The 12909-nt window shown below is 40.3% G+C and overlaps 1 protein-coding gene across 1 annotated transcript in view; it reads left to right on the plus strand.

The window, feature by feature from the left end:
• The window catches only part of dntt (deoxynucleotidyltransferase, terminal), a 166359-nt gene that overhangs the window by 57164 nt on the left and 96286 nt on the right, over positions 1 to 12909 (plus strand). Inside the window, exons 5-6 of the mRNA XM_064932166.1 lie at positions 3159 to 3230; positions 3455 to 3578. Coding sequence (XP_064788238.1) covers positions 3159 to 3230; positions 3455 to 3578 — 196 coding nt within the window. The remainder of the gene's footprint in view (positions 1 to 3158; positions 3231 to 3454; positions 3579 to 12909) is intronic.

A 12909-nucleotide genomic window follows, 5' to 3' on the forward strand; every position in this document is an offset into this window, starting at 1 on the left:
ACAAATATCTGGGCATCTGGATAGATGAAAAGATGACCTTTTAAAAAGCATATTGATGAGTTAGTTAATATGCTGAGAATAAAAATGGGCTGCTTCTATAGAAATAGGTCCTGCCTCTCGCTAAATAGTAGAAAGCAGATTATTCAGTCAATGTTCCTATCGGTCCTGGACTGTTTTAGTACTCATCACTGCATTATCTACCAGAAAGTTGGTTGGCCCTCTTTGATGTCACGTAGGTTGATACATTGCTATGTTTTCATGGTTAAAGCCCGTTTACAAAAACTCCCACTGTACCTACCTTAATAAATGACTACTAAACTTTTGACTTATGAATTACCATGTCTGGTCTCCGGATGGCTAACTCTGGAAATTCCTTCTAGGAAATCAGCTTTTAGTTTTCTGTTCCACAAATAAGCTACAGATCTTCAAAATGTTGTTAAATTTGATGTTGTGGTGCCTCAAGGGAAATTCAGAAATCTGATTGAGCACCTTTATTGAGGACTTTATTACTGAAATGTGATGTTGTGTCTTGCTGTGCCACTGGGTGCTGCTGCTCATTCAACTGAACCGAGGACCATGCCCCAGCTGATTGAGGACCATATTACTGATGAATGTCATTTATGATTTGAACATCTTGTTTCTGTTATAATCTCTACCCGTGCCTCCTGGTTCCTCTCTAGGTTTCTTCCTAATTTTTCATAACCTGCATTGCTTGATTTTGAGGACCTTATTAGCTGATGAACTATATAAATAAATTTGATTTGATTTGATTGATGGTGCCTCTGGATTGAGCACCTTATTACTGATGAACGTGATGTTGTGTTGCCTCATAAAGCTGATTGAGCACCTTATTACTGATGAATGTGATGTTGTGGAGCCTCTGGGGCGATTCATAAAGCTGATTGAGGACCTTATTACTGATGAATGTGATGTTGTGGTGCCTCTGGGGTGATTCATAAAGCTGATTGAGGACCTTATTACTGATGAATGTGATGTTGTGGAGCCTCTGGGGCGATTCATAAAGCTGATTGAGGACCTTATTACTGATGAATGTGATGTTGTGGTGCCTCTGGGGCGATTCATAAAGCTGATTGAGGACCTTATTACTGATGAATGTGATGTTGTGGTGCCTCAAGGGAAATTCAGAAAGCTGACTGAGCACATTATTACTGATGAATGTGATGTTCTGGAGCCTCTGGGGCGATTCAGAAAGCTGATTGAGGACCGTATTACTGATGAATGTGATGTCCTGGAGCCTCTGGGGCGATTCATAAAGCTGATTGAGGACCTTATTACTGATGAATGTGATGTTGTGGTGCCTCTGGGGCGTAATCAGAAAGCTGATTGAGGACCTTATTACTGATGAATGTGATGTTCGGGTGCCTCTGGCGTAATCCAGAAAGCTGATTGAGGACCTTATTACCTTAAACCAAATTACCAAATTACCTTATTACCTTAAAACCAAATGCATGCTTTTCAACCATTCGCTACCTGCACCGGCACGCCCGACTAGCATCACCACCCTGGATGGTTCCGACCTAGAATATGTGGACATCTACAAGTACCTAGGTGTCTGGCTAGACTGCAAACTCTCCTTCAAACATCTCCAATCCAAAATCAAATCTAGTGTCTGCTTTCTATTCCGCAACAAAGCCTCCTTCACTCACGCCGCCAAACTTACCCTAGTAAAACTGACTATCCTACCGATCCTCGACTTCGGCGATGTCATCTACAAAATAGCTTCCAATACTCTACTCAGGAAACTGGATGCGGTTTATCACAGTGCCATCCGTTTTGTTACTAAAGCACCTTATACCACCCACCACTGCGAACTGTATGCTCTAGTCGGCTGGTCCTCGCTACATATTCGTCGCCAGACCCACTGGCTCCAGGTCATCTACAAGTCCATGCTAGGTAAAGCTCCGCCTTATCTCAGTTCACTGGTCACAATGGCAACACCCACCCGTAGCACGCGCTCCAGCAGGTGTATCTCACTGATCATTCCTAAAGCCAGCACCTCATTTGGCCGCCTTTACATCCAGTTCTCTGCTGCCTGTGACTGGAACGAATTGCAAAAATCGCTGAAGTTGGAGACTTATCTCCCTCACCAACTTTAAACATCAGCTATCTGAGCAGCTAACCGATCGCTGCAGCTGTACATAGTCCATCGGTAAATAGCCCACCCAATTTACCTACCTCATTACCATACTGTTTTTATTTATTTACTTTTCTGCTCTTTTGCACACCAGTATCTTCACCTACACATGACCATCTGATCATTTATCACTCCAGTGTTAATCTGCTAAATTGTAATTATTCGCCAACCTCCTCATGCCTTTTGCACACAATGTATATAGACTCTTTTTTTTCTTCTTTTTTGTACTGTGTTATTGACTTGTTTATTGTTTACTCCTTGTGTAACTCTGTGTTGTTGTCTGTTCACACTGCTATGCTTTATCTTGGCCAGGTCGCAGTTGTAAATGAGAACTTGTTCTCAACTAGCCTACCTGGTTAAATAAAGGTGAAATAAAATATAAAAAAATACTGATGAAAGTGATGTTGTGGTGCCTCTTGGGTAATTCAGAAAGCTGATTGAGGACCTTATTACTGATGAATGTGATGTTCTTGTACCTCTGGGGTAATTCAGAAAGCGGATTGAGGACCTTATTACTGATGAATGTGATGTTGTGCTTCTGTGCCTCTGATGGTGATAATTCAGAAAGCTTGAGGACCTTATTACTGATGAATGTGATGTTGTGGTGCAATTCAGAAAGCTTATTACTGATGAATGTGATGTTGTGGTGCCTCTGGGGTAATTCAGAAAGCGGATTGAGGACCTTATTACTGATGAATGTGATGTTCTGGTGCTTCTGGGGTAATTCAGAAAGCGGATTGAGCACCTTATTACTGATGAACACGCTTGCTTTTTATGACTGTGTTTTTCTCTCTTTCTGCTTGCATTTTGTATTTATATTTTGATGCATATATTTTCTCTAATTTCTGTACTTCAGGTCTTATCTATAAAAGAAACCTTGGTCTCAGTATGACTCCCTTATAAAGTGACGTGTTTAAAAAAAAATTAAACCACAAAGGACTCAACAGAAGTTTGGAAGGATAAATCAACATAGTAATGTCGTCTATTTGATTTTGTTTTACAGGAGATCCTTATATTTGGCCGCTCCTTTAAAGTTGAAGAGGTACAGAGTGATGAACGATATCAGGCACTTAAGGTAAGTGGATCAAAAGCAACTCTTTTCAATTTTCTTGTGAAATTATTTTTTAGTGATAGATATCATAGTTTAATTTGCTGTACATTTCCGCCAAATTATAATTTTATACACCATACAAATGCTGCCAGCAAGACTTAAATAGAACCCATACCAGTAATTCCTCCCCCCAAAGAGATCCCATCTGACAACATGTTATTTTGTGTACATCAATGTTTTCTTGCCAGCTGTTCACCAGTGTGTTCGGGGTTGGACCCAAAACTGCTGAGAAGTGGTACCGCAGAGGGCTGCGCTCACTCAAGGAGATTCTGGCCGAGCCCAACATCCAGTTGAACAGGATGCAGAGAGCTGGTATGAACAGGAGTAGCACACAACCTCCTCCCTTTGTTTTAATATCAGAACACTAATATGTAGCTGCTCTTAAATTATCTTAGTTTTGATATTGCCTTAATTGCGGAAAGTAATAAACTCTGCTGGAATCTCTGTCTCTGGGATTGCATTCACAAAAGGTCGTGAAATACGATTCTATGAATAGGGAGGACCTGATCCTAAATCAGCACTTCTAACCTGATACGCTTTTACGGGCCCCAGTCTCTCATTCTGTTAAGGTAATGTCCCAGAGTAGGTTCTATATCCGATGCTCTAAAAGTAGCAGTTGACCCCCAGACAGTTGGCACTTTACAGTGATAAACTGAGACTGTAGGTGAAGTAACACAATGAGAACCCAACAAGGGGGATTCATAATGCAAATCAATGAGTCGTAGTTATAAAGAGTAAACCTTGTCATGGGACACTCATCAATCAGCTTGGGAGAGAAGGCCCTCATTAACATAAAGACCGTTCCCTGACTTTCAATATGAGAATGATGATTTGCTTGTCACATGATTGATGCAACACAGCAACAGAGTGAAATGTGACAGAATGTTTTATCCCTACTTCTTTGTTTGGGAATTGGTTTCAGCTGACTGGGGGGGGGGGTCTTTTAAGTTGTTTAGCCAGGTTTGGAAGTCTTTGGCAAGCAGCCATTTGGGGTTAAGAGATTAAATAAATTAAAGTGGAGACAGATGGGACTGGGACATAGAGAACCAGCGCCTATGGGGTGATATGTGGACCAGAGTCAGCGGCTCTACCGTTTGACCAGACTTACTTACTGATTTTATTGTCCTCAGGGGGAAATTTTGTTGCAGTGTCATGTTTAAAGTTGTGGTTAAATACAAAACCAATTTGGCAATACAACTTTCATAACAGTTACATACCAATTTTGTTTTTTAAAGACTATTAAAAAAAAGGACTAGACTCCAGCATGCTTCTATAGTTTGCAATAATTTCATTTTTTTCTTGCAAAAATGAAACAACAATGAAATACAATACCATAGTCACAACATGGAGCCTAAAAGATAAAGGAAAGAGTACAATAAAATAAATATATACTTTCAATATGGTCTTTTCTAAACTCTGCTTCAGGAGATGGTAGTAGGTAACTACAGTGTGTTCAGAAAGTATCCCCCCCATTCATTTTTACACATTTTGTTGTGTTGCAAAGTGGGATTAAAATGGCTTTAATTGTCTTTTTTTTGTGTCAACGATCTGCAGAAAATACTCTAATGTCACTTTGGAAGATTTATTGAAATTTTTGGGGTGATAAAAAAAACACAAAGTTAACTTGATTAGATAAGTATTTAACTCCCTGAGTCAATACAAGTCAGAATCACCTTTGGCAGAGATCACAGCTGTGAGCATTTCTGAGTGAGACTCTATGAGCATTGCACATCTGGATTGTACAATATTTTCCCATTATTCTTTTAAAAAATTCTTCAAGCTCTGTCAAGTTTGTTGGTGATCCATTGCAAGATCATTCAAGTCTTGGCATAGACTTTCAAACTGTAACTAGGCCACTCAGGAACATTCAATGTCGTCTTGGTAAGCAACTCCGGTGTATATTTGGCCTTGTGTGTCAGGACCCGGTTTCGAACCTGGGTCTCCGGAGTGAGAAACAGTCACTTAACCAACTGAGCCACGAATAGTCAGCAGAACCCAGAAGATGAGGCAGACACAGCAGTACTTAAGACGGTGTATTTAATAAAGAAAAAATCCTTAAATACAAAAAATGGCAAATCCAAAAGGTGGTAGGAAAAGCACAAAAAGGCCTCAAAAGAAACTCACAAAAAATAAACAAAAACAAAAAACAGAATACCACAAGAGCGTCACCCGGAATCGACAAGAGTACACAGAACACTAGGGCAGGGTGCTAACATACAAACACAGAGCACAGAACTGAGGGAAACTAAGGGTTTAAATACAATTAGAGGAAACAAGGCACAGGTGCAAATAATTAATGGGGATCAAGGGAAAAACATAAGGACAAAAAGCACAATGGGGGCATCTACTGACCAAAACCCGGAACAACCCTGGCCAAATCCTGACATTGTGTTTTAGGTAATTGTCTGTTGAAAGGTGAATTAGTCTCCCAGTGTCTGTTGGAAGTTATCTTTTGGATTTTGCCTGTTTAGCTCTATTCTGTTTCTTTTTGTTCTAAGAAACTCCCTAGTCCTTGCCGATGACAAGCATACCCCTAACATGATGCCATGCTTGAAAATATGAGGAGTGGTACTCAGTCATGTGTTGGATTTGTTCCAAACATAACGCTTTGTATTCCGGACAAAATGTTTGTTTGTTTGACACATTTTTTGTAGTATTATTTTAGTGCCTTATCGCAAACAGGATGCATTTTGGAATATCTTTATTCTGTATAGGCTTCCTTCTTTTCACTCTGTCATTAATGTAAGTATTGTGCAGTAACTACATTGTTGTAGATCAATCCTCAGTTATCTCCTATCCATTAGCCTCATGGTGAAATCCCTGAGGGGTGACCTTCCTCTCCAGCATCTGAGCTAGTAATGGCACCTGCATCTTTGTAGTGACTGGGTGAATTGATACACCAACCAAAATGTAATTAATAATTGCACTTTAACATTATAATTCCACTTTAACATTATGTGGTATCGTGTGTCTGTTGGAAGTGTTCCTTTGGATTTTGCCTGTGCTTCGCTCTATTCTGTTTATTTTTGTCCAAAAACACAAAATCTAAATTTATCAATTTAAAATGCAGGTTGTAGTACAACAACATCTTGAAAACGTCAAGGGGTGAGATGTAACGATGTTCTTCTGTTGAAGGAGGAGCGGACCAAAATGCAGCGGTGGTTACTTATATTTATTAAAGAAAATAGACTAGACATGAACTAACTGAAATGTACAAAACAACAGACGGAACATGAAAAACTTATACAGCCTATCTGGTGACTACGAACACAGAGACAGGAACAATCAGCCACGAAACACTCAAAGAATATGGCTGACTAAATATGGTTCCCAATCAGAGACAACGATAATCACCTGCCTCTGATTGAGAACCGCCTCAGGCAGCCATAGACTACGCTATACACCCCACAAAACCCCAAGACGAAACACACCACAATAAACCCATGTCACACCCTGGCCTGACCCAATAAATGAAGTGATAAACATGATAAACATAATATATTTCGACCAGGGCGTGACATGAGAATACTTTCTGAGGGCACTGTATATGGTATTATACAGTACATATCTTATTTTGTGATTCTACCATTGGCTTTGCAAAGTCGTAATAAACTATTTTATTTTCTGTTCTACAGCAATATCCAGTTACTAAGCAGTAATGATAACCAAATCTCTCCCCTTGTGAAATCCCAGCGAAATCAAGTTGGTGTACCGTGGGATTACTGGCTGACATGGAACCGTTTCCTAATCTTAGAGGAGAGGGAGAGTCAACATTTCAGTGTGGGGGTAGAAGTAGGTAGGAGCAGAAAGATGGAGGCCGGGATTAACATGTGTTTGTCAGACTGGTGGGGAAAAGCCACAAAGTTCGATTCAGTTTTCACTGTCAACAGGGGAATGGATTATTCCATAACCTTATTGATGCATGTCACATATACAAAATGGTGCAATCTTGTTGGGAGAATAATAGTTGAAATGAACAACTTCAAAGTGTCTCAATGGACTTAAGGACATTTAAAAAAAAAAACTATGATACTTAACAGGTAATTTGGCGATTCTATGGACACTTTGAGAATGTACACTTGAATTATCTTTATTTATTTTTTACATTCTACTTTTTAATATATATTATTTTTACCTCAGATAATTTATATTTGTGTCCATGTTGTCGATGAGTGTCCAGTAAATGGGCCCCATGGTTCCAGATGTAATAGCCTAATGAAAAAACAAACAAACTAATCAACAATGATGCCATTTGACAGTGAGGTGAGGCGAGAAGAGGACAGGCGAGCTGAGGATATTTTATTTTGGGGAGAGGATGGCCAGGCAGGGGTCCTTGAACATCCATTAAGTTATATTACCACTTATTGTAGAGTATTAGAGAGCTATTAGGTTGTGTTTACTCGCCCTCTTTCTCATTTTCTCTTGAGTGGGTTTTTTTTGTGAGAGAGAAACACAGCACAGGGACTTCTTAGCAAGAGCGTAACGTTCGGTAACACTTCATTTTAAGAGGTCCTTATTACAGTGTAACTACATGTGTAATTTCAATAACAACTGTTGTGGTTAATTGTAATGACTCGTAGTTACACTGTAATAACAAAATGTAACTGATGGTAATTGTAGTCTGTAATTATAGAGGTGTAAAAACAATTGCTTGTTACCATGCTTGTTACAATTCACAAATGTTGTGTTTTAGTTTCTTTCTTCTGTCACAAGATTGGACAGATACACTGGGTGTCTGGGATTACAAAGGTTGGAGGCTCACTGGGCTCTAATTACCTACCCGTGCACCCCCAAAAGTGTACAAACTGGGTTAACTTGGTAAAGTTTACAAAAACAGATCAGATGTAGGTCAACCTCACTGACTGAGGTCTATATTCAGGTGTCATCCCAGATAAAACATTTAAAAAATGTATAATTAATGTGTAAGTTACCCATTATAAACCCACAAGTACACTACAGAGTACATGTAATATCTGCATAAGTAGACCATAATTACTAGGTGTTACACTTATTTTTGTGTAGCTAAATCCTGTGTATCTTGAGGGGTACTTACTTGTAATTAATGTGTACTTATATAGTACATAACCCATCCTGACAACCTGGCCCTTATTTTTGTTGATTTGGTATTTTATTAGGATCCCCAATAGCTGATCCCCCATATACTCTTCCTAGGGTCCACACAAAACATGAAGCTTGACATAATAGAGAACATTAATAGAGAAGAACAGCTCAAGGACAGAACTACATCTTTTTTTAAAGGCACACATAGCCTACATACAGTTGAACTGGGAAGTTTACATACACCTTAGCCAAATACAATTAAACACAGTTTTTCACAATTCCTGACATTAAATCCTAGTAAAAATTTCCTGTTTTAGGTTAGTTAGGATCAACACTTTATTTTAAGAATGTGAAATGTAAGAATAATAGTAGAATAATAGTAGAGAGAATGATTTATGTCAGCTTTTATTTATTTCATCACATTCCCAGTGGGTCAGAAGTTTACATACACTCAATTAGTATTTGGTAGCATTGCCTTTAAATTGTTTACTTTGGTCAAATGTTTCAGGTAGCCTTCCACAAGCTTCCCACAATAAGTTGGGTGAATTTTGGCCCATTCCTCCTGACAGAGCTGGTGTAACTGTGTCAGGTTTGTAGGCCTCCTTGCTCGCACACACCTTTTCAGTTCTGCCCACAAATGTTCTATAGGATTGAGGTCAGGGCTTTGTGATGGCCACTCCAATACCTTGACTTTGTTGTCCTTAAGCCATTTTGCCACAACTTTGGAAGTATGCTTGGGGTCATTGTCCATCTGGAAGACCCATTTGCGACCAAGCTTTAACTTCCTGACTGATGTCTTTAGATGTTGCTTCAACATATCCTCATAATTTTCCTCCCTCATGATGCCATCTATTTTGTGAAGTGCGGCAGTCCCGCCTACAGCAAAGCACCCCACAAGATGATGCTGCCACCCCTGTGTTTCACGGTTGGGATGGTGTTCTTCGGCTTGCAAGCCTACCCCTTTTTCCTCCAAACATAATGATGGTCATTATGGCCAAACAGTTATATTTTTGTTTCATCAGACCAGAGGACATTTCTCCAGAAAGTACAATCTTTGTCCCCATGTGCAGTTGCAAACCGTAGACTGGCTTTTTTATGCCTGTTTTGGGGCAGTGGCTTCTTCCATGCTGAGCGGCCTGTCAGGTTATGTCGATATAGGACTAGTTTTACTATGGATATAGATAATTTTGTACCTGTTTCCTCCAGCATCTTCACAGGATCCTTTGTTGTTGTTCTGGGATTGATTTGCACTTTTCACACCAAAGTACGCTCATCTCTAGGAGACAGAACGCTTCTCCTTCCTGAGCGGTATAAACACACCCATGGTGTTTATACTTGCATACTATTGTTTGTACAGATGAACGTGGTACCTTCAGGAGTTTGGAAATTGCTCCCAATGATGAACCAGACTTGTGGAGGTCTAAAATACATTCTGAGGTCTTGGCTGATTTCTTTTGATTTTCCCATGATGTCAAGTAAAGAGGCACTGAGTTTGAAGGTAGGCCTTGAAATACATCCACAGGTACACCTCCAATTGACTCAAATGATGTCAATTAGTGCATCAGAAGCTTCTAAAGCCATGACATTTTCTGGAATTCTCCAAGCTGTTTATTAAAGGCACAGTCAACTTAGTGCATGTAAATGTCTGACCTACTGGAATTGTGATACATTGAATTATAAAGCTTCCGGGTTAGAGTCACACTCCTTGAAAGCGGCAGATCTACCCTTTAGCTCAGTGCGGATGTTGCCTCTAATCCATGGCTTCTGGTTGGGGTATGTACAGTCACTGTGGGGACAATATCATCAATGCACTCATCAATGCACTTATTGACGAAGCTAGTGACTGATGTGGTGTACTCCTCAATTCCACCGGAAGAATCCCTGAACATATTCCAGTCTGTGCTAGCAAAACTGTCCTGTAGCTTAGCATCTGCGTCATCTGACCACTTTTTTATTGACCGAGTTACTGGTGCATCCTGCTTTTGTTTTTGCTTGTAAGCAGGAGTCAGGAGGATATAATTATGGTCAGATTTGCCAAATGGAGGATGAGGGAGAGTTTTGTTTGCATCTCTGTGTGTGGAGTACAGGTGGCCCACAGTTTGTTTCCTTCTGGTTGCACATTTAACATGCTGGTAGAAATGAGGTAAAACTAATTTAAGTTTCCCTGCATTAAAGTCCACAGCCACTAGGAGCGCCACTTCTGGATGTTTGTTTTCTTGTTTGCTTATTGCCATATACAGCACATTGAGTGCGTTCTTATTGCCAGCATCGGTTTGTGGTGGTAAATAGACAGCTACAAAGAATATAAAACTCTGGTCTACTGCTTATCATGAGATACTCTACCTCAGGTGAGGAAAACCTAGAAACTTCCTTTGATTTCGTGCATCAGCTGTTGTTTACAAATATACATAGACCGCCACCCCATGTCTTACCAGAGGCGCCTGTTCTATCCTGCATTTAAAGCGTAGAACTCGTCAGCTGTATGCTATTCATGTCGTTGTTCAGCCATAATTCGGTGAAACATAAGATATTACAGTTTTAAAACCCGTTGGTAGGATATACGTGCTCATAGCTCATCTATTTTATTATCTAATGATTGTACGTTGGCTAATAGGACTGATGGTAAAGGCAGATTACCCACTCGCTGTCGGATCTGTTTCTTTCTCCTGCGAATGACTGGTGTGAGGGCCTTTCGGGTGTCTGGAGTAAATCCTTTGCTTATGATTTGTTAAAGAAAAATTATTCTTACAGTACGGGGTGAATAATCACTGTCCTGATATCTAGAAGCTCTTTTCGTTCATAAGAGACGATGGCAGAAACATTATGTTCAAAATAAGTGACAAAAATACACAAAAACACACAATAGCACAATTGGTCGGGGACAGTAAAACGCCAGCCATCTCCTCCAGCGCCATTATCAACATTCTTTATATCAATGATCTTGGCATTTGAAACAGTGTTGTCTTCTTTTTGTTGAATTTAATCATATAATTTCTCAATTTGCATTAAGTCATCAAGTCAGATGTGCAGCCAGACTTATTAGCCACTTATTTTGCCCCATCTCTTTTAAACCATACAGTGATTCGATTTATTAATGACAATCTAATGTGTCCTACTACTCGTCATGATTTCCCTGTTCATTTCTTAGTGTGCCAATCCAGTTAACGGGATTGATTTGACAACACCCAGTGAAATAGCAGCGCGCCAAATTCAAAAACAGAAATACACTTAACAATAATTCATAAATCATACAAGTGTTATCCACCGGTTTAAAGATGAACTTCTTGTTAATCCAGCCACAGTGTCAGATTTCAAAAAGGCTTTACGGCGAAAGCAAACCATGCTATTATCTGAGGACAGCACCCCATCAAACATACACATGAAAATCATAATTCAACCTTTCAGGCACAACACAAAAGTCAGAAATAACATATAATTCATGCCTTGCCTTTGAAGATCTTCTTCTGTTGGTACTTCAATATGTCCATTAAACATCACAAATGGTCCTTTTGTTCGATTTAATTCTGTCGTTATATCCCCAAAATGTCAATTTATTTGGCACGTTTGATTCTGAAAACACACCGTTTCCAACTGGCGCAACAAGACTACAAAGTATCTAATAAGTTACCTGTAAACTTGATCCAGACATTTCAAACAACTTTCCTAATACAACTTTAGGTATCTTTTAACGTAAATAATCAATAAAATTTAAGAAGGGATAAACTGCGTTCAATATCGGATAAAAACAAAGTGGAGTGAGATTTCAGGTCACGCGCACCTAAGAAACAGTACACAGTCTGCCAAGTCCTGAGACGCATCCTGCAGAGTCAACTATATGTCAAGATAGAGTGTGAGTTCCACGTATCACAAGTTTCCTTCCTGGGTCACGTTGTCTCTACCCGTCCCACCTCACTCAGGCCGGTCCAGCGGTTCCTCGGGTTTGCCAATTTTAACAGGTGTTTTATACGCAACTTTGGTGCGGTGGCAGTGCCTCTCATGGTCCTAAGACCTGTTTTTGCAGGACTCCCGAGGCTGACAGGGCATTCAAGTAGCTCAAGGGACGTTTCACCTCCGGACCCATCCTTGTTCATCCTGATCCTGCTCGTCCCTTTGTGGTAGCGGTGGATGCCTCCTTTCACAGCGGAACGAGGATGACAAGAAACTGCACCCATGAGCCTTTCTCTCCAAGCGGTTCTTGCCAGCAGAACGCAACTACGATGTAGGCAACCGGGAGCTCTTGGCAGTTAAGTGGGCCCTTGAGGGGTGGAGACACTGGTTGGAGGGGGCACCTCATCCTTTCATGATCTGGAAGGATCATAAGAACTTGGTCACCATTCAAGAAGCCAAGAGGTTGAACACTCACCAGTCTGTGTTTTTTAACAGGTTCAATTTCACAGTAGCCTATCGCCCAGGATCAGAAAGCAGATGACCTGTCCCACCAACACGATGTATTTAATGAGGAGAGAGACTCCAAGCCCATCATCTCCAGCTCCCGCATAGTGGCCCCTGTGATATGGAGTATTGAGACCATGGTGGGAAAGCCCAGACCCGAGAATCTAACCCCGGCGGGGGTCCATCAGCC

The sequence above is a fragment of the Oncorhynchus masou genome, chromosome 23 (assembly GCF_036934945.1).
Source record: "Oncorhynchus masou masou isolate Uvic2021 chromosome 23, UVic_Omas_1.1, whole genome shotgun sequence".
Classification (NCBI taxonomy): Eukaryota; Metazoa; Chordata; class Actinopteri; order Salmoniformes; family Salmonidae; genus Oncorhynchus; species Oncorhynchus masou.